General features: G+C 33.2%; 1 protein-coding gene across 1 annotated transcript in view; it reads right to left on the bottom strand.

Moving 5' to 3' along the window:
• The window catches only part of LOC145260312 (globin, minor-like), a 63,498-nt gene extending 40,266 nt beyond the window's left edge, over positions 1 to 23,232 (bottom strand). Inside the window, exons 1-2 of the mRNA XM_080118199.1 lie at positions 22,937 to 23,232; positions 8,427 to 8,667 (exon numbers count right to left, since the gene is read on the bottom strand). Coding sequence (XP_079974325.1) covers positions 8,427 to 8,667; positions 22,937 to 23,130 — 435 coding nt within the window. The 5' untranslated portion in view covers positions 23,131 to 23,232. The remainder of the gene's footprint in view (positions 1 to 8,426; positions 8,668 to 22,936) is intronic.
• Between the last annotated feature and the right edge of the window lie 595 nt (positions 23,233 to 23,827).

Consider the following 23,827-nt stretch of genomic DNA (forward strand, 5'->3'; position numbering starts at 1 on the left):
ATATATATATATATATATATATATATATATATATATATCTGTAGAAATATATTTTCTTATTATATATCAATCCTTATTTAAGAAGCTAAGTGTAATTACAGAGAAATATAGAGAATAAATGACAAAAAGTTATATTCCAAAATTCATGATGTTGACCATCTTATAATTTACTCTTTTTATAAGAATTGTATAAGTCTATATCATAAGGGGTCTATCCTTGGACCTCTATTATTCCTGATATTTATAAACGACCTCCCTGATAAAATTGTTTCGGAGATGGGTATATTTGCCGATGACACCACTCTCTATAACAGATATAAGGGGAAATCAAATGAACACATATCCAAGGAAATGGCAGAAACACTAGAGGATGACCTCCAATCCGTAGTGGAATGGGGACAAAAATGGTTGGTCACATTCAATGCTGCTAAGACTAAGCTTGTTTCCTTCAATAACTACAAGAAACCTTCTCTACCACCAATAGCAATGGCCAAGAACACATTGCCTGAAAGTACTTCTTTTAAACTCCTCGGCTTAACGTTTACAGGGAATATGAACTGGAATAGATACATTGAGAGCATTGCCAAGGCTGCTGCAAGGAAGGTTGGCTCCCTCTACCGTGCTAGAAAACTACTTACGCCTGACACTACCCTATACCTCTATAAGGCAACCATTCGCCCATGTATGGACTACTGTTGTCACATCTGGGCTGGTGAATCTGCTGCTTGTCTCTCGCTCCTGGACAGGGTTCAAAAGAGAGTCGCCAACCTGATAGGTCCTGTCCCATCGACGAGATATTGCATCCCTCTGCCTGTTCTACAAATACTTTAATGGTGAATGCTCTGGCGAACTGCAAACACTTGTACCTCCCCGACGTAACTACCCCCGACAAACCCGACAAGCTACTAAGTCTCATCCCTTTACAGTAGAGATCCCTAGGTGCAAGAAAGCATTTTACTCCAATAGTTTCTTCCCCAGAACTGCGGGTCTTTGGAACTCCCTTCCGGGATTCTGCTTTCCCAACTGCAATGATATGCAGAAGTTTAAGTGTAATGTTAACAAACATCTTTCTACTCATCTCCCTTCATAATGACCCCGCTAATTAAGTCCATGATAGTAGCCCCCTTCTTCAAAGTGGCACTGTGCCTTGTTTGGGGTGAAAATTGAATTAAAAAAAAAAGTCAATTGAATTAAAGGAATAAATTATAAGATGGTGAACATCATGAATTTTGGAATATAACTTTTTGTCATTTATTCTCTCTCTCTCTCTCTCTCTCTCTCTCTCTCTCTCTCTCTCTCTCTATATATATATATATATATATATATATATATATATATATATATATACTTGTATGTAATATACTGAGTTCGTGTAATTCAGTAAATTTTCATATACCAATGAGTTTTATGCCAAAAAGAGTTGACTTAAGGAGTAAACTACAAACTTATCATATTTCATAATTGAGCATTAATAAAATCGGCCCAGTTTCCAACATAATTAACTAGTAGCAATTAACAACATAATTGGATTATCTACCTTCATAATTGTCTTTAGTAACGATATGAAAACATATTCACGCAGAATGACAATGAATTTTAAAATATTAAACAATAATAAATAGATTAGAATGCCTTACCCTAAATGTTGTACAAGGATTTATATATATAGTACAGCCTTTTTATTTATTCTCATATTCAATTAAACTTTAAACCTAAAATAACGATAATCTGTAAACATTACTTGCCACTAATACGAAACTAAAATTAACCGTAACGTTATTGCAAAGTTGTTACGGCCATACTATAAATATAGAAATAAAAATTAAAAAATTCTTTTTATAAAAAAATTAATTATTGTGAAATAAAGAAACAGCAAGATCTAATTTAGGAACTTAATGTGATATATAAATTTTTTTTAAATGGCTTAGGGTTTTCTGTGGAAACGTCTAATGACTCTGTTCTTGAATAAGGATACGAAATGGGCTTTTCTGTAGCTACTGCAAAGGTAAATGTTTCTCACATGTTTTTCCCGTTAAGGGAATTTTTCCTTTTTCTTCCTTTTTTCTTTCTCTTCAAAATGCTCTATTGTAAAAAGTGTTTTTATTCATAAAGTCTGAAGAAATGCTGATTTTTGAAAATTTTCAATCGATATAATGTTTGAAATTGTCGACTGGACATGGAAATAATTATAACGTAAAATAAAATACACTTTTTGTTGACATCAACACCTTTTTTGAAGTCTTTATTTTGCTTTCACAGTATATATATATATATATATATATATATATATATATATATATATATATATATACGTGTGTGTGTGTGTGTGTGTGTGTGTGTGCGTGCGTGCGCGCGATTAAGGAGATATTTTAATCTGTTGTAGAAATATATTCCCTCTGATATCATTTCTGAGTAAGTATTTTTTAATTTCCGGAATTTTATGGTTTTTATTTCTTTGACGAGTTTGATTTCTTTTTCAGTTATATGTGACTGTTTAGAATATTTTCTTGTTTCTGATGATTTGTGTGATGGCAGCATTGGTTAAGTACATAAATGAAACACGTGTAAGATATTTATGGAAAAAAGTAAATTTAGATATACATCAATAAAAATAACCGTAGATTGATTTTTTGTGGTAACTGGAATAAGAATTTACAGTAGGCATTTGGACAATGTCAAAACATCGTTAATTCACTACCCGCATAGCAGCAGCCGTATAGCGTAACGGTGAGAAGCGTTGACTATCAGCGGTCGAGGTTGCTATATATATATTAAGGCAAACATTATTAAAAACAACAGAGATACCTTGCTTAATGATTCTTTTTTTCATTTTTTCGATCTTTCGTAAGATTTTTTTAACTTCAAGATGGAAGGTATTTACAAATGTATATTTTAATCGACTTTTCATTGACTCTTTTTATCATTCGTAACTATATATTTCACTTCTATTTTTGATATTTTATCTCCACCTGATGATGATTCAAGAAAGAATCGTAAGCGCTCGTGTGAACCATGGAACATTTGTAAATACCTTCCATCTTGATGTTAAAAAAATCTTACGAAAGATCGAAAAAATGAAAAAAAGAATCATTAAGCAAGGTATCTCTGTTGTTTTTAATAATGTTTGCCTGAATGAAGGAATGCTTCCTAAATACACTAATATATATATATATATATATATATATATATATATATATATATATATATATAAATTATTGACCACATATAAAAAACTTAGCTAATAGTTTAAATAAGGCACATCCAAAAGGTGAAAGAAAAACTAAGTTGTTTTTTTTTAAACGAATTAAAATCTATTAAAATCCATTATTCTTGAGCAACTTTTTTTGTTCCAGAAAAAGGAAAGTCTCAATTTTATCATATGAAAAACATGATACGAAACCTTTTCTACGAGTTTTAATAGAATTTTAAATTTTAAATTAAAAATTTTCCAACTCGACACCATTCACCGTGATTTTTGTCTCGATCGCTAAAACATTGAAATATTTTTTTAAAAAGGTTTTTGAACCAAATAATTTTTTTCGTCTAAATAAGATTTAGAATGATTTGCTATAAGAATATGCAAAAATATAATAAGTACCTGAATTTCAAATAATTACAAATTTTTATATCACTCTATAAGTTTGCGTAGCGAAATTAATAAAAAACAAAATTTAATTCTAGTTTAAAATTAAGTATGAATGCCTGGAGGCTTCTAAACAAGCTATATTTAGCCATGTATTTTTAACGCTTGATTTGACGATTAAGTGAAAAGTTTAATTCTTTTGTCGTAAACGATATATATATATATATATATATATATATATATATATATATATATATATAAAAATATATATATGTATATATATATATATATATATATATATATATATATGTTACATACATAATCCCCTAAGTTAATCAACGACGAAGCTGGTCAGTACCAGATGAGTGATCATTTTGAGAATGCTAGGAATCGTATGTGTTGAAAAAAACCTTCTGCATCTTCTCTCACGGTTGGGTCCCTATAGGCAAACAGGCTAGAAATTGCCGAACGAAATTATCGTATTTTTAGCAAATGGTATATTAGTAATATTGGCTCACTAAAAGAAAATTATTAATTTATTTTTCAAATATTTAAAAGTAGTGTTTTTTTTGCAAAAATAATGAATATATATATATATATATATATATATATATATATATATATATATATATATATATATATATGCTAATCTGAATAATAATAATAATAATAATAATAATAATAATAATAATAATAATAAACGTATTCAACGAATTTCACACTTCAAAATACAACAGAGGAAAAATAAAACACATTCAAAATTCAGATTTTCAACCTTTATATCTGATACGTGCGCAGTTTTTTTGTCTGCGATCCTCACCCTCCCCACAATACAATATATTTTGTTCAGTTTCGCCTGCTTATTGTAAACACATTCATACCTACAAATAAAGAAGGGGGTTGTAGGCAATATATATATATATATATATATATATATATATATATATATATATATATATATATATATATATAAATAAAGCTGAATGTCTGTGTGTGCATGTGTGTGTGTGTGTGTGTGTCTAGTCACGAATAGGCTCCTATATGGTTGACTATTTAAAAAAAAAGCTGATTACATATAATGATAGAATATGTATCGAGACACAGGAATGGGTATGTGTGATCTGGCATAATGATGATTCACTAAAATTGTGGGGTCTGCGTTCGCGCCAGGTCCACAAAGTATGAAAAAAAAAACGTTTGCAAGTGTTTTTGATATAGATGTACATAATAATATCTTGATAAGTATGTTTTAACTTAAATAGGGATGGTATAATAAAATTGTGGGGTCTGCGTTCGCGCCTGGCCTCCATCGAATGGAAATAGGCACAAACTTTAATAAAGACTTTTCATATCTATCTGCGTAATGATACTTATGTTTCAGTTTGAAGAAATATGATATAATAAAATTATGGGGTGTTCGTTCGCGCCTGACCTCTATAGAATGTAAATATGTCACAAAGTTTAACAAGGTTTTTTAATATAGATCCACAGAATATTGTGATAAGTGTTTCAGTGTGAACAGATATGGTATAATAAATTATGGGGATTATCTATTATATTTTTACGTTCATCATATTTTGCTTTGATTTTGATACCCCCAAATTCGAAGCTATCTCATTACAACCGTTCCTTTTCATAACCTATTATACTTTCATAAATCAGAGTCCATTTTCTGTAGGCTGTTTTTGAACCCAGTCAACGACGGGTACTTTTGCTAGTATATATATATATATATATATATATATATATATATATATATATATATATATATATATATGTATTTGTATTTATATTTATACAGATCATGAAAAAAGCACACCATTATAAAGTTTATTCTGCACTCAATAATCGGTGAAAATTTTGTATTGATTGGATAATTACTTGACTTTTCGTAGATTTTTAAAGAGAGACATCGTCAAAAAATACTTCCTCCTTTCGTTTTAGCCGTACCTATTTTAAACCTACGCATTTAAAGGTTAAGAATTGCATGGTGAGCAGTTGAGAGCAAATGTGTTATACAACATTGCATTAGCTGCTTTTATTTTCTCCCTATCGCTCTCCCTCGACCCAGGACTGTACCTTAATCAATCACGTCTCTGACAATATATATGTGGCACTCTTTCTAGACACAATCGCCCGAATACATGTATTTAATGCCTTCAATGTCCATCACCGTAGTTGTCTTGGCTTCTCTAACTACACTGACACAGCTGGTAGCAAAACACATAGCTTTTCTATATCCCATTCCTTGACACAGACAGTAACGTTCCCGATCCGTTTCCCCGATCGTCAGGAGTAGCTAGCCTCACTTCTGAACCCATTTCTGACTATAATTCCTGAGGATTGCTTAACAAATACTCATTGCCCTCGAAGCAATATCGCTTTGTATCGAAGCGGTGATTGAGGCTGAAGACGGCTACATTAAATAGATGTCAGCTACTACATAATCAAGTTACCTGAATTGATTTTTTCAATAAAAGTTTAAAAGCAAAGCTGTAGTGTTGTTTTCTTTAGGGCGACAAATTTATCGTTCCACCTTGTATTTAATCCATAACCGAAAAGAAAATATGTGGGTAAAACTTTTTTTTGCCAAAGATATTAGTAAAGGTAAGACTGTAGTTTCAACAAAACAGAAATGTAGAAAGAAAATCTATTTCATTTTTAAAGTAATGATCATAGAGAATTAAAGATTTTTAGAAGCCCGTTCCATGAAATGTTATTTTGTTGTGGCCTCTTTGCAATCTAGAGAAATAATGGATATACCTTTTTAGAGTGCCTGTTTGGAGAGTTAATAATGAAGCAAATATTCCACAACTCTAACTGCACCTCTCCTGGCATGACATTGCTTGATTCCAGTGGCAAGGACAGATCCAGAACTAGTAGATTAGTAGACGTAGAATGTTTGAGGTAACAGGGTCAGTTTAAAAAGAAAGGTCAAAGAAAACATGGGAGGAAGAGAAAGCGGGATAAATAAAGACGTGGTCAGAGTTAGTTTAGTTTGGAAGTCAATTAAAAAAAGCCATCCAACACATGTCGTCATATAAAACGCATGTTAAACCAAATAGGATGATAAACTAAAAACAATGGTAGAAGAAGCAAAGAAAGGCTGGGTTTTGTTTTGAAGTTGTTCTTTCTCCTAGACTAGTTGCACAATCAAGGCTTGAGAGTCTAGTCTACCCTACTAATTAATTTATAGTTGGGGGAAAATAGATGGGTTCATACCCTTCCCCCCACCATGCAGTATTAGTGTAAGTAATACAGTTGCCTGGACAGAACAATTGAATACAAAGAATATCTATTTCATTTTTAAAATGATCACAGAGAATAAAACATTGCTAGAAACTTCCTCTCAATGTATATAAAACTAGCAAGGAGACCCGACGTTTCCCGGGGTTGAATGATAATCACACTCTCATATTTTTATTGTCATCGAAATCGGCGAAGTCGCCCATTTTTCAATTAAATCGATTGATTGCTTGCTCTAGTTGGGTACCCATCGCAGTGCACCAGGAAGAAGCTTCACATACTTCCCCGTAGTGACTTAGCCCACAATACGTTTTAGTCTACATTGCACTGTAGAGAACCTACTGTTGACTTTATAAAATTATTTTTTTTTACATATAATGGCTTGAATTATAGTTTAAAATGCAAAAGTCAAGTATCATGCTTCAGTTGTGCTCTAACCAGAAACATTAATTTTGAATGCACCAATGTCATATCAAAGAACCTACTGTTGAATTTATGTGTCGAGCCTTTCGGCTTGTGCGGCAATAAAACTCCTCAAATGCACTTGTGATGTTAGGCTGTGTAAGGTGTTAACTATGTTCACAGTCGCCTGTTCTATCTTTCATCGGATTTATTTCGATTATCGATTATGGATACTTATCGAAGACTATCTAAGAACACTGCCAGGCACATAAAGTATTTTTGTATGAAGTTTCATAAAAATCGACCCAGCCGTTTTTGAGTCCATAGGGAACGAACTCACACAAACACACAAACAACGTTCCTTTTATACAATAGTAGAGATATTATTTTATTGCGCTCTCCTTCCTCTTCTCTATTACACTCATAACTGGAAGGACGACATATGGGTTCATACCCTTTTCCCAACATGAAACGCTATTTTCTTGTGGCCTTCTTTCAGTTTCAAGAGAGAATGGATACTCATTATAAGCGTGCTTGGTGCGGAGTCTATAATGCAGCAAAGGTTGTGAAAACTGTCCGCATATCTCATAAACTGACATTAAGTTCAGCGGCGAAAATAAGTCTAGGGCAATGGGAAACAATGCCAGGATAAGCAAAGATAAATTTGTTTGTATTTTAGATAGATAGATAGATAGAACAAGATGGCAGACCACTAGAAATAGTCCAATGCAAGTTGTTTTGGTTCTTTCTGAATTTTAGGAAATCATACCTCTCGTAGACTGAACCGTTTGGCTTTAGTAGCAAGGAAAAATCCATCCAGCACAACTGGAAGCACTACCAGGTTAAGCAAAGAAATACTAGTGTTATTTCGGAGTTTTCCTTCTAAATTAGCTGTCTAACAAAGGTCTGCGAGTTTAGCCTACCTACTTTAATTCATAGGACCAGGGAAGATATATAATTTCATACCGTTAGTAAATCTTTTGGTAAAAATAATGTAGTCGTTTTAACAGAACTCGACCCCGGTACGTCGGACGCCCAGTCGGCTGATATAACCACTGCATTACGCCATATTTGCTATCTTCCTAACAGTAAACTGTTTATTCATTAAAATTCATTTCTTTATTATTGTAAGCTGTTCGGTACGATGTGAAGTACCGGTTAATGTAATGCAGAAAAACCGGAATTTGATTCTTACTTTGAGCATGTGTGGTTTGATTTGTCGATTGACGTGCTCCTGGCCGATGGCGAAGAAGGCTTTGTTCAAGAATCGGCAGTCGTCAATGTTCTCAACGGCTGCACCAATTCCTTCCATCACAGTCAAGCCGTGCAGCCGAAGCATGTTCCCATCGATGTCCCCCCATTCCAGTTTATTCGACTCGCTGATTCGAACGATCTTCGGAAAATAGACTTTAATTTCCTGACGAGTTTCAAAAAAGCTGAAAAGAAAAAGAGAGAAAATGTCCCTGTAGATTTATAGACTCTTTAGTCGTTAAAAACAAGCAAAGGTCATAGTCCGTTGACTAAGAATGAATGGTTTATGCCAGAGGTCTCCAAGTTATCCCTAAATATCTCTATCTTTGCTATTATATAAAAGTCACTTTGTGTGTGTGTGTGTGTGTGTGTGTGTGTGTGAGTTCCTTCCTCATGTGTGCCAAAACGGCTGAGCGTATCTTTCGCAAATTTCACACACGTGATTTTTTATCTCTAGCAGTGTTCTTAAATATGTTTTGTACAAAAATTCATTCGATTAGTATTGAAAATCGAAATAATTCGATCCATAAAATAGTTTTTTTTTTCTTATAAATAAAAAGAATCTTTACAAGGGAATTTTTCTATGTTACATCGGCAAAGGAGATAAAATCTTAGCAAATTATTTCTTCTTTACCCCCCCCCCCCAAAAAAAAAAAACAGATTTATTGCCATCTGGAGATATATCTTAGTTGTAGAGCATTCGACTACAGATCGAATGATTCCCTATTCAAGCCCGGGTGTACCTCACCATTTTATTTTAATTTTTTTTATTAATGAGTTCAATTTACGATAAAAGAAAAGCCCCATTTAAAATTGCCGCAAATCATTTCTTCGTTTGCATATTTTAAAACTTAAATATGTTTTGTACAAATACCTCTACAAGGCCACCATTCGTCAGAAGTGACTTTCCAGGGCATTCATCGTCAAACCCAAATATCAGCTGACATGATATTGTAAACAAACACAAACGGAATTTATTGTATTTTTATTTTTTTACTTTTTTTACGAATTAGTCCAACGGGCAAATTATTCCTCGTAATATATAATAATCAATAGATGATTGATTTTATAATAATACATATGCAATCTGCATAAATTAAAATATCATGTTTAAGTGTATTGTGCGACCGGGCAACACCGGACGTCCAGCTAGTTATATATAATGTAAGGTCAGTTTCTTTTATATGCCGTGAAGTCATTTTCTCTTCTTATATAGAAAACAAAATGAGTTTTCTCATTAAAATATAAAAAGTAAAAGAAGTTTTCAATACATTTTATCTATTATATAAAAGGGAAAGTGTGTGTGTGTGTGTTTGTATGTGTGTGTGTGTTTGTATGTATGTGTGTGTGTGTGCTTGTATGTGCGTGTGTTTTTGTATGTGTGTGTCTATTTGTATGTGTGTGTGTGTATGTTTGTATGTCTGCAAAAAATTCGACACACGTCAGTATGACATAAAGTAAAGTAAAAAAGTTGGTAGAATACGAAATTTCAGAGTCTTAAAACGATCAAAGTGAAGAGATTTTATTTTGATTGTGAGGAGAATTTAAGTACTTATGTTCATTTCGGCTGGCGCCGTGTACGTTTACGTGTAACAGTGTATGAATAGAATAGGCATTGTAGATGTGATTGTATATATGTATGTATATTTAAGTCATGTTCACCCCAAACAAGGCACATTTCCACTTGGACACAAGGGTCTACGATTTTGAACCATTTTTAGGAAAAAATGAGTAAGTTGTCGGTTTAATTTAAATTTAAACTTCTGCATGTTAGTACGCAAATGGAAGCAGATAACAGGGAAGGAATTCCAAAGTTTAGCAATTCGAGGAAAGAAGTTATTAGAGCAGAAGGCTTTCGGTATCCAGAGATCTTTATGGTGTAGGGGTGGAATTTTGGTGCTTGTCAGGTTTTTCGGGGGTACGCAGTTCGAGAGGGTACAAGTGCAATGCATTAATCAGAACACATTACACGAAAATACTTGTAAAACAGTCACAGGAATGCAACCTTGTGGCGAGGGGACAGGAATTGGAGCTTAGTTGACATTGCGGGATCTATTAGATTGGAGACTCTTATTTGGACTCTGTCCAAGAGGGTGAAAATAGAGATAGATGCACTAGCCCAGATTTAGAAACAATACTCCATACATGGGCGAATGGTGGCCTTGTAGAGGTACAGGATACTCTCAGGTGTGAGTAATCTTCTAGCATGATAGAGGGAACCCACCTTCCTCGTAGCAGCCTTCGCAATATTCTCAATGTACTTGTTCCAGTTCATATTGGATGAAAGAAGTTTAAAGGAAGAACTCTCAAATAGGGTGTTATTAGTTATGGCTATCTGTGATTGAGAATGTTTCTTGTAATTGTTAAAGGAAAGAAGTTTAGGCTTAGTAGCATAAAATGCTGCCATCCATTTATGGCGCCATTCTATTACAAACATGCCTTCTTTTAGCTGTGACTAACTCTTACAATGATTTCTACCATCTATATATTTTTGCCAAACAGACACACAAACAAATATATTCATACATAAATGCGAGGTTATATGCTGGTCGTTTTGCTCTCTTTGTCGTCGGTTGTTTCTCTTCGCCATTTCACGAGCGTATGTGTCGTCTGTTTGCTAAACTAAAACGAAAAATCTACTTACGCATGAAAAACATAAGGGGACTTTTCTGAGTTCTTCAAGGTTTTAGTAGGGAAAATTTACTTATGAAAAGAGAGACTGGATAACTAAAATTATTTCCTTTTTAACTTAGTTTTCTAACTTAAAAATTAAGAGATGCAGACGAGCAGACATCCAAGTGACTTTCGCCTTAGATTATTTTACATTATTCGGTCGTGTCTTATCTGCATATGCTTCCAGAGCGAGACTGCTAAGATTTTTTTTTCTTGCTCGAACATGTAACTCATATCTTTGTTTTGTCTACGGAGTTTGACCTCATGTCCAGTCCCACTTCCCGTCACCTGTCTTTGGATATAATTCATGGTTACAGCTATGTACTTATGTGACCCATATCAAAATTCACACGAGCTAACTTAATCGCTACTTATTAGAGTAGGGTCTCTAGTATTATGCACGAAGAGAGATAAGAAGAGTGTATATATATATATATATATATATATATATATATATATATATATATGATTACTTCATTAATCACATAAATTAATATACGAAAGTATAAATTTATGCGTAAACTTTAAGTATTTACTTCAACAGTGCTCAATATGTAGGTAGAGCTAGGTAGCCTGATGAATTCTAGCGTTGATGAAACGCAGAATATTCTGTGTAGCTTAATTGCCATATATATTTTATAACTTACTATATATATATATATATATATATATATATATATATATATATATATATATATATATATATAATTAGTCATTTTTAATACCTACTACAGACACTTGTGTTTTATCCTCCTGGAATGATAAGTGCAGGAAGTTACGATTGCCACTGGTCATGGGATTCAAATCCCACAACAAAGCTATCGCTGTCTGCATTTGCAAGGAACATAACCACAGGGTCACCACCAACCACAGCCATATGATGAAGATGATGCGATGAAGTGAATTTAAACATTCATAAAGGCATAAACGATATATATATATATATATATATATATATATATATATATATATATATATATATATATATATAAAGCTGAACGTCTGTGTGTGTGTCTGGTCACGAATAGGCTCCTATATGGTTGACTATTATAGAAAACTGATCAGATATAATGATAGAAGATGTATCAAGACACAGGAATGGGTATGTTTGATCTGGCATAATGATGATTCAGTAAAATTGTGGAGTCGGCGAACGCGCCTGGCCCCTAAAGTATGGAAATAAAAAATTTAAAAATTAAAAAAAAACGTTTACAAGAGTTTTTGATATAGATGTACATAATAATACTTAGATAAGTATGTTTTAACTTAAATAGGGATGGGATAATAAAACTGTGGGCACTTCGTTCGCGCCGGGTCACCATAGAATGGAAATAGGTACAAACTTTGATAAAGACTTTTCATATCTATCTGCGTAAGTATACTTTGATAATTATGTTTCAGTTTGAAGAAATATGGTATAATACAATTATGGGGTGTTCGTTCGCGCCTGACCTCCATAGAATGGAAATATGTCACAAAGTTTAACAAGGTTTTTAAATATAGATCCACAGAGTATTGTGATAAGTGTTTCAGTGTGAACAGATATTGTATAATAAATTATGGGGTTTATCTATTTTATTTTTACTTTCATCACTTTGATTTTGATATCCCCAAATTCGAAGCTATCTCTTTACAACCCTTCCTTTTCATAACCTATCGTACTTTCATAAATCAGAGTCCATTTTCTGTAGGCTGTTTTTGAACCCAGTCAAGGACGGGTATTTTGCTAGTATATATATATATATATATATATATATATATATATATATATATATATATATTAGTATGATCAGGTAGAAATAAGTAAATGACAATAAAAGAATTATAATTAATGTAGTAATAAATTTACTCAAAATATTAAAATTCTATATGGATATAAAATTTAGGCGAAATCAACAGTTGTTTATTAATAAAATTCAATATATATTAAATAATTAGTTTCGTATAAAAAATATATACATAGATATGTGTTATCGATATTACAATTACTAATATTATATAAGTTAATATATAGATTCATTATAAATAATAAATTAATAAAATATTTTATTAGTATGTCAAAACGAATTCAATTTATTAAGACAAATACTTAAATTTAAGTGACTTTATTAAACATTCAACATGGCGTAATAAAAGATAGAATAAATGGTAATTGCAACTTCTCTCCCAATTTTCGGATCTTGTAATCATGCTCATATGCATTTTATTTTCTTTTAATGGATTGATAGGTGCTATTTCTTCTGAGGACTTAAGGGCAGACTAGATTCATTTATTGATATAATAATTAAATGAATGATTTTGTGCTACGAAACAGGTGATGTTAAGAATTGTGCATGTCAACGTACTTAAAAGAAATAAACAGTAAGATGGTCAACATCTTGAAATTTTGAATATAGACTTTTGTCATTTTGATATATATATATATATATATATATATATATATATATATATATATATATATATATATATATATACACGCATACGCAGACACAGAGAGGGAGGGAGAGAGAGAGAGAAAGAGAGAGAAAGAGAGGGAGATGTTCCTTAATTTTTTGGGTGAAAATTATTATCTTATTTCTTTTTTTAAAATTGCGATCATTTTTCGTTTATACTAATTGCACGCCAAAACTAAACTCAATACTGCAAATATTAACATTATTCCTATAATTCAAATGAACAAGAATAACAAACAAACAAACAAACAAACAAACAAACAAACAAACAAAAAAACTAATTTTTGGATATTTCGAACTATTGTTCTCACCTTGAGTATTATTTTCACGTTTCTATCGATGTAACCCCGACCCTCTTCAGGTCTATCTTGCCGAACTGGGTAATCTTTCTGTCGTGCAGGGTAATCTTTCTGTCGAACTCGAGAATCTGCATGCCACTTGAAACGGAACGTTTTATTTGATTGACGGGAATAGCATGTTCTCGTTCCGTCAGCTATGATTGAGTAGAAGTCCTAAATAAATCGCAATCATACTTTGGGTGTCGTCCGCATTGAAGATTGAACTTCAACCTCCAGAAGAGTGAATTTTACCAAGTACTTTATTGATAAAATTCTGTTAAATAATTAACATTGTTAAAAGTGAATTAGTTATTATCGATCTATCTGTCTGTCTATTCAATGATATTCTTAAAATCTATCTGTCTATCTATTCAATGATATTCTTAAAATCTATCTGTCTATCTATTCAATGATATTCTTAAAATAGTTTATATTGGGAGTTATTTATTGTTTATTGAACTCCAATCTCTGGCCCCCCCTCGCCAATCTTTCACGAAAAATACCCGTCTAGCTGAATCCACTGTGAAAAATTTCCCCCACTCTATATCTGTGCCTAAATCAAAACGCGGATTCCATGAACAAAGCTTCTTTCTTAGAACTGCACGCCTGTGGAACTCTGTTCCGTCTGCCTGCTTCCCTCCGGACTACAACTTGGATGTGAACAGACGGAGAGTTGGAGTTGGTCACGAGAGTGAACAGACGGTCAGGAAGCGGGCTGGGAAGAATAAACATGTAGATGAAATGTAGACCCTGTGAAAACTATTTGAGACAAGTGAAATAAATTTATATTATAAAAATATAAAGTGCTGTTCTGTGGTTTCACAAAAGAAGGAAGAACAGATGTCTCAATTGGTTATGATGTTGGTCATTTCATGTTTCATCACGGAACTCAGCAGTTAAGAACTCTTTAAGAAAAAAGGTATGAAGCATATATTCTTCCTTTTATATATGAACTGTAATATATACCGGTTTGATAACTCTCTGATACAACGTGACTCAGTTTATACATCAATATCATATTCACGTTAAGATACGTGTGCATTTTTTAACGATGACGTAACGGAACTGAGGTCAAGAGGTCAAGAGGTCAAGAGGTCGGGAACGTTAGAGAAAGAAGTAAGAGTTTGGGTTTGGTCACGAAAGTTAACAGACATTCTTCAAAAAGTCATGAAGCGAGGCTGCGAAGAACAAGCATGTAGACACGAAATGCAGACTCTTTGTGAAGACCATTTGAGACAGCTGAAATAAATTTATATTTTAAAAATATAAAGTGTCGTTCTATAGTTTCACAAAAGAAAAAAGAAAAGAGGTCTCAATTGTTTATGGTGTTGGCCATTTCATGTTTCATCACGGAGCTCAGCAGTGAAAATAAAAAAACTCTTGAAGAAAGAAAGGTATGAAGCATATATTATTCTTCTTATAAACAAATGATACGTTTATGTAAATATGAATTGTAAAATATACCCATGTGATAACTCTCTGATACAACATGACTCAGTTTATACGTCGATATCATATTCACTGCTAAACAATAATACATACAATTGATACGTTTAATAACGGATGTTATAAGAAAATATCATCCTTTAAATATCTCCGCATCCCACATCTCAACACAATATAACTGTTTTATAATATATATCTCTCACCTCTCTATAAAACGTTGTGAAAATAGAACTCAAGATGTGAACAGTAGTGAATGTAAATAATCAATTTTCATCTCAAAAATTCAAAACCGTAAAAAAAAAAATAAATAAAAAAATAACAACTCATCAATATTTTTCAGAATTATTGTTCCTATTTTACAATGCCTCCCCACGGGACAGAGTTAGACACCAGGGTCGTTTTTTAACGTGGAGAAAAGGAACAAAAATAAAAAAATTGTCTCAGTCGTGAAGGATTTCTCCTCCAATGACAGAGAACAAGAAATTGAATTGTAGCATCTGAAGAACAGATACTACACTTTGAGGTATTTATTTGCTCCCCCACTGAGCAAATTAGGCACAAAGCCGATTTTAATGTGAGGAGTGAAGGGGAAATGGGGACCAACTCCCCGGGGAGTAGGGGAGCTGGATAATGACAATTGGTATGAAGGGTTGCCCCTACATTGACCCAGGTCTTATATGTGGGATTGCTCCCACATATGGTCTTTGCTTGCAGTATGTATTTATTTGCTTCCCCACTGAGCAAATTAGGCACAAGGCCGTTTTTTAATGTGGAGAGAGAGGGAGGGGGATGGAAAAGGGGACCAGCTCCCGATGGGTGGGAAATGGGAGTTGGATAGTGACAATTGGTATGAAGGATTGCCCCTAGATTGCCCAAGATCTGATATGTGGGGTTACCCCCACATATTAAAAAATTTTTTTTTTAAATTACATTTTCACCCCAAACAAGGCAAATTGACACTTTGGTGTAGGGGGCTGCTATCAGGGGAAACAACTACTGGGGTACTATGTAGGGATTTGGGCAGCAAGATGTCGGTTCACGTTACACTTGAACTTCTGCACGTCAGTACTGTTGGGGAAGCAGGTACCTGGAATGGAATTCCAGAGTCTAGCGGTTCTGGGGAAGAAACTATTGGAGTAGAAAGATCTTTTACATCTAGGGATCTCTACAGTGTGGAGGTGGGATTTAGCAGCTGTCGGGTTTGTCGAGGGTGCTCACGTCGTGGGGGCATAAGTGATTGCAGTTCGTCAGAGCATTCACCACTAAAATACTTGTAGAAAAGGCAGAGGGATGCAACATTTCGTCGATGGGACAGAGGCTGAAGCTTAGATGCCAGTTCAGGGCCTATCAGGTTTGCGACTCTCTTTTGAACCTTGTCAAGGAGCGAGAGACTAGTAGCAGATGCACCAGCCCAGATGTGACAGCAATACTCCATATATGAGCGAATGGTGGCCTTATGGAGATACACGATACTTTCGGGTGTTAGTAGTTTTCTAGCACGGTAGAGAGAGCCCACCTTTCTTGCAGCGGCCCTGGCAATGCCCTCGATGTAATTGTTCCAACTCATGTTTCCTGTGAACGTTAGGCCAAGGAGTTTGAAAGATGTACTCTCAGATAAAGAGTCGTTGGCCATTGCTATAGGTGGTAGAGAGGGTTTCTTGTAATTATTGAATGAAACTAGTTTAGTCTTGGCAGCACTGAACGCGACCAACCACTTTTGTCCCCATTCCACCATAGATTGGAGGTCTTCCTCTAGTGTTTCTGCCATTTCTTTAGAAATGTGTTCATTCGTCTTCCTGTCGTGCCTGCCATAGAGTGTAGTGTCATCAGCATATATACCCATCTCAGAAGCAATTTTGTCGGGGAGGTCATTTATGAATATCAGGAACAATAGAGGTCCAAGGATAGAACCCTGGGGTACCCCCGCATTTATATCATATTGTTTAAATGTACGACCATCGAGGACAATCTGGATTTTTCTCTTATCTAAGAAGGATTTAATTATGTTAAGTATTCTACCAGTGATACCGTATGATCTAATTTTCCTGAGGAGACCCTCATGCCATATCCTGTCAAAAGCCTTAGATATATCTAAAGCTACCGCTCTGCCCTCCCCCGCTTTGTCCAGTGAATGGTATATACGTTCAGAGATCACAGTTAGGATGTCTGCTGTGGAACGGACTTGTCTAAATCCATATTGTTTGTCAGTCAGAAGTTTAGCATCTGTAAGATGATAGACTAGAGCATGGTTAATTAAGGTCTCAAATATTTTGGCAAAAAGTGGGAGGAGGCTAATGGGGCGATAATTTGATGGGTCAGTCCTTTCGCCAGAATTCTTGAATACTGGTACAACAGAAGCAGTTTTCCAACAGCCCGGAAAGCAAGCTTCATTAAGGCATTTGTTGTAGAGTTTGGAGAGAACTGGAGCTACTTCGGCTGAGCACTTTTTTAATATAAAACTCCTTGGCCTAACGTTCACAGGAAACATGAGTTGGAGCAATTACATTGAGGGCATTGCCAGGGCCGCTGCAAGAAAGGTGGGCTCTCTCTACCGTGCTAGAAAACTACTAACACCCGAAAGTATCCTGTACCTCTATAAGGCCACCATTCGCCCATGTATGGAGTATTGCTGCCAAATCTGGGCTGGTGCATCTGCTACTAGTCTCTCGCTCCTTGACAAGGTTCAAAAGAGAGTCGCAAACCTGATAGGCCCTGAACTGGCATCTAAGCTTCAGCCTCTGTCCCATCGACGAAATGTTGCATCCCTTTGCCTTTTCTACAAGTATTTTAGTGGTGAATGCTCTGACGAACTGCAATCACTTGTGCCCCCACGACGAGAGCACCCTCGACAAACCCGACAGGCTGCCAAATCCCACACCCACACTGTAGAGATCCCTAGATGTAAAAGATCTTTTTACTCCAATAGTTTCTTCCCCAGAACCGCTAGACTCTGGAATTCCATTCCAGGTCTCTGCTTCCCCAACAGTACTGACGTGCAGAAGTTCAAGTGTAACGTGAACCGACATCTTGCTGCCCAAATCCCTACATAGTACCCCGGTAGTTGTTGCCCCTGATAGTAGCCCCCTACACCAAAGTGTCAATTTGCCTTGTTTGGGGTGAAAATGTAAAAAAAAAAAAAAAAAAAAAATAGCACAGCTGGGATAAGATCGGGTCCACATGCCTTTGAAGTGTCAAGGTTTTTTATGATAGCATGCACCTGAGCAGGGGTGGTTTTCAGATTGTCTAGCGTGGCGTCTGTCCGCATAGGAAAGTCAGGTAGGGGTGGTTGGAAGGGTCCAGTGTGGAGTTTGAGGCAAACCGACTGGCAAGCATGTTAGCCTTGTCGGTTGCTGAGGAGACAACCTCGTGATATGGTCTTTGCTTGCAGTATCTGCCGGAACAGATACTACACTTTTATCTTGTCCCGATGTTTCAAATATCTCATGTCCATTTTCTATCCTAACCAAAGTAATTGTTACTTCACATTGGCAGCCATGTTTGAAATCAACGATAGAGAATTTAAAGAATTCTCCTTATTGTTATCCCTCGCGTATTACAGAACAAACTGTAAACTACATAGAGCGCGTATTATGAAAATAGATTAAAGAAACCTATTTTCTGATGAAGTTGATACTAAAATAAGCCTAAGAATCTTTCAGTATGTTTAAGTGTTCCGGATACTTGTGATAACCTCCCCAGAAAAAAAGGTTATCCGTAGGAGACGGTAACTGACCTCTCACGACTTCTAAATTCAACGTATAAATTATTCTTAGCAAACCAATAACCGAATAATCTCATAAAACAAGTTAAAACTAGGACAGATTAACCGCCGAAAGAAATAGCGATAAACGTGTTTTATCTATCAAAGCTGATGGCGCTGGTGACGTGGATATCACCCTCGAATTACCACCTGGAGTGTCGGGTCCGGCTCAGAATTTTTATTCTCAGCTCCCCAAATCAACAGAGATTAGACCATTCCTGTAATGACCTGGTTCCTGTTGATTTTGCGGTGGGAGTTTAGTTCTGTGCAGTTCTAGGAGGTTCACCCTCTCAAGCTTTGTGTTCTCTCTTTAAGAAAGGGGTTAGTTTATTGCTAATCGTCTGAGGCGCCCTCATTGGAATGCCGACTGGGCTGACTATGCACTTTTTGCAAGTCAGAATGCCACTCCTCGGGGGTGATGACTTCTCAATCACACTTTCCGACTCTGATGTCTAAGTTCTTGCAGCGGGTTGGTTGGTTGGTTGTTTTTGTTTTACGGCATATCAACCCTTTTCAGGTTATTTAATGCCGAATCCGGTGATTTTGAATAAAATTTTTTTAATAGAATATATTTGTTTTTTTGCAAGTCATTTTCTATTTAACCCATAGTTGGGACCCTAACAGATACTACTACTCTGGGTTAGAGTGGACCTGGGAGCTATGGCAATTAAAGGGTGGCTCCACACTCTCTAGAGCCGGCAAACTGGGGCCTCACCATTGGATATAGTTTAAGGCCATATCCAGGATCATTCTTGCAGCGAGAGAGAACTAAACAGCCTTTCATAGCACCACCTTCACGCGAGTCACTGCTTTCCATGAAAGGTGTTCGACTGGGCTCCATGCTTTAGTTATTTCTTCAAAGACATTCAAAGCTAGAACTCGTCTTTCTATCTCAACGATTAAACAATATCACAACACAAACAAGGTGTTTTACTATGACCATTGGCATAACATTAAAGAATAAAGGTTTTAGATGGGGGGGGGGAGAACGAACCACGAAAAAGATCGGCGAGTGAAGAGAAGTGACTAACGTAAAATGAATAATGTAATACATAAAAGCGAGAGAAGAAAGAGAAGAGAGAGAAAGGAGAAAGAGAAAGAGAGAGAGAGAGAGAGAGAGAGAGAGAGGGGAAAGGAAAGATGAAGAGAGAAAAAATAATACAGAAGAGAGGACAAAAATTAACCTATGACGACTTGCCGGTCGCACAATACGCTTAAACATGATATTTTAATTCATGCAGATTGAATATGTATTCTTATAGAATGAATCGTCTATTGAATGTTATATATTACGAAGAATAATTTTCCCGGTGGACTAATTCGCCAAAATAATAAATAAATAAAAATATAATAACTAAATATAAATATAAATGAATACAGTTAAAAATAATGCACAAATAAAAATATAAAAATATAAATATAAATAAATAAATTAAAAAATAATTGATAAAAAATATAAATAAATATAAATAAATAAATAATAACATTAAATAAAAATATAAATATAAATGAATAAATGAAATAATAATAAATAAAAATATAATAAATAATTATAAATATAAATAAATACATTAAAAACAATAAATAAATAAATATATAAATAAATATAAATATAAATAAATAAAAATATAAATAAAAATATAAATAAACATAAATATAAATAAATAAAAATATAAATAAAAATATAAATAAATATAAATATGAATAAATAAAAATATGAATTAATATATAAATAAATATTATATAAATAAATATAAATATAAATAAATATAAATATAAATAAATAAAAATATAAATAAAAATATAAATAAATATAAATATGAATAAATAAAAATATAAATAAATATATAAATAAGTATTATATGAATAAGTAAAATATAAATAAATAAATATAAATATAAATAAATAAATAAATATAAATAAATAAAATATAAATATATATAAATATAAATAAATAAATATAAATAAAAATATAAATAAATATAAATATAAATAAATAAAAATATAAATAAAAATATAAATAAATATGAATATGAATAAATAAAAATATAAATAAATATATAAATAAATATTATATGAATAAATAAAAATATAAATAAATATAAATATAAATAAATAAAAATATAAATAAAAATATAAATAAATATAAATAAGAATAAATAAAAATATAAATAAATATATAAATAAATATTATATAAATAAATAAAATATAAATAAATAAATATAAATATAAATAAATATAAATAAATAAAATATAAATAAATAAAATATAAATAAATAAATATAAATAAAAATATAAATAAATGTAAATATGAATAAATAAAAATATAAATAAATATATAAATAAATATTATATAAATAAATAAAAATATAAATAAATATAAATATAAATAGATAAATAAATAAATATAAATAAATAAAATATAAATAAATAAAATATAAATAAATAAATATAAATAAAAATATAAATAAATATAAATAAATAAAAATAAATAATAATGATAATGTCGTTCATCAAATTCCGCTTGTACTTGTTTATTTACAACATCACTTCAGCTGATCTTAAAAATAGTTTTCCTTTTCTTATCGATAACAAAAAAAAAATACTGGAAAATATTTTACGTTACACCGGTCAAAGTTATACGCATAATGTTGTAACGTAAATATTCTCATGTAAACATTTTCTTTTATCTATATCCTGTTTGCTTATGTGTCCGCATGTAGACTAAGACATAAAAACTCCCGCATCCTGTGACGCGTGAGGCAGTAAAAAGTATACAGTTGTTTTCGATTTGAAGTTAGATCTTCAGCATCACTCTAATTTTTGCCCGTTGCAGTCCAATCTTTCTCGATCGTCCAATCGTGGAATGTTGGATTTTTTTCCATTTTCGATACTTATCAGGTGAAACACAAAACATAAAAACACTGCCTTTGTGTGAAATTTGCAAAAGATAGACTCAGTCGTTTTGGAACCTATGAGGAACTCTCTCACCCTGACATACACCCCTCACAAAGTGACTTTTATATAATAGAAGATATAATAGTAAAAATATAATAAAATAAAATTGAATAATTTACAATATTTATTTATCTGTAAAAATTAATCTAGGAATTGGAATTGATGTTTGAAGTTGATGGATTAATAAATATTGTAAATTATTTAATTTTATTTTGATCATCGATTTTTTTCTTTAATTGCCTTATCTAATATATTGAGCTTTTTTATTGTATTGATACGCTCACGCTCTCTCTCTCTCCCCCCTCTCTCTCTCTCTCTCTCTCTCTCTATATATATATATATATATATATATATGATGTGACGTATGTCTCTTAGTCCAAGGATGCAATTTTAAACAAAGTGCTACATAAAGATCACACACTTTTGTTTTCAAATAAATTATTACAAAGAATGCAGTGTTGATATTAATTTTTCTATTAGGAGTAATACAATACTTACAAAAATATCGCGTAGTCTGCGTTCATATAAGGCTTCTATAAAGAGCAAAAATGACATTTTACTTTATTTCATTTGACAAACTAAAACCATAAACATGGAAACTTAAAGAAAAAAAAATGTAATCAGGGGTTAAGGATTGGGAACGAGAGGTTCGCGTCTATTCCCGGACAACGCTGTCAATTGTTTATAGGAGTATTAAACCTAACTAAATGTGCTTTATAGTGACTTCCTGTTTTATCTCTGGTAAAGATAGAAATGAATTATCGCGACCAATTCCAATTCACATGAAAAAAAAAATGGAAAAAATGGTTCTTTTTTGGTACTTACTCTTTGAAAATCGTGGCGCCAATTGTCATTAGGTCTTCTTTGAGAATGTTCCAAGTGTCCTTAATGAGCTGCACCTGATGGGAGGTCAAATAGTGTCGGAGCTGTTCACTTTGGTCGTGTCTGGAACGGTAACTCGCCCTGTCCAAGGAGACCGTTCTCATCACCCTACGGACGTGCGTTGGCCCGTTGCCCATTCTGTTAGATATCTTAGGTGTTAATAAAAATCCTTTCAGGAGAAATCGCGTCTCATTCCCTAAAGCCACGCCTACTTCGCTCAACTGTTACGCCCATATGCAAATAAAACTCTCAACTGCTTCGCATAAGTCTGCATAGTGTTAAGTTTAATTGATCGTGTTTTTAACAGTTTTTTTTATTTACAGATACGTCTAAACATCTCTCTAGAGAGTTTCGTCCAGGCCACCGAGAGTAAGAAGAAGGCCTGTTAACTGAAAAATGTCTGCAGCCAATGTAGGTAACATTTGTCAGACTGTCAGTACTATATGAAAGCCATTTGAAAAAGAGCAATAAAACATTTTTAAAAAGAAAAAGGAACACAATTCGATTAATACTGAAACTGAACTTTATTCAATATAAAATATAAATATTATCTATGTAAAATTAAGTAATTTTAAAGCAATATACAATTTAATATTGATAAAACTGAATTATGAATTTAGGGAACAAACAATTAAAGAAACATTAAACAAATATTTTTTGGTCTTCGGAACAAGATCAGTGTAGTATCTGTTTTGATGCTACACTTTACCTTTTCTGTCTCCGGTCGGTGGAGGAGAAATCTTTCGTGACTGAGATTATTTTTGTTCCTATCCAGAGTGCCCCTTATTGGGAAGCTGGATTTTGCCCACAAGATTATATGGTGAAATATTTAAA

Source organism: Euprymna scolopes, chromosome 36 (assembly GCF_053919585.1).
Source record: "Euprymna scolopes isolate OS-2025 chromosome 36, ASM5391958v1, whole genome shotgun sequence".
NCBI lineage: Eukaryota > Metazoa > Mollusca > Cephalopoda > Sepiida > Sepiolidae > Euprymna > Euprymna scolopes.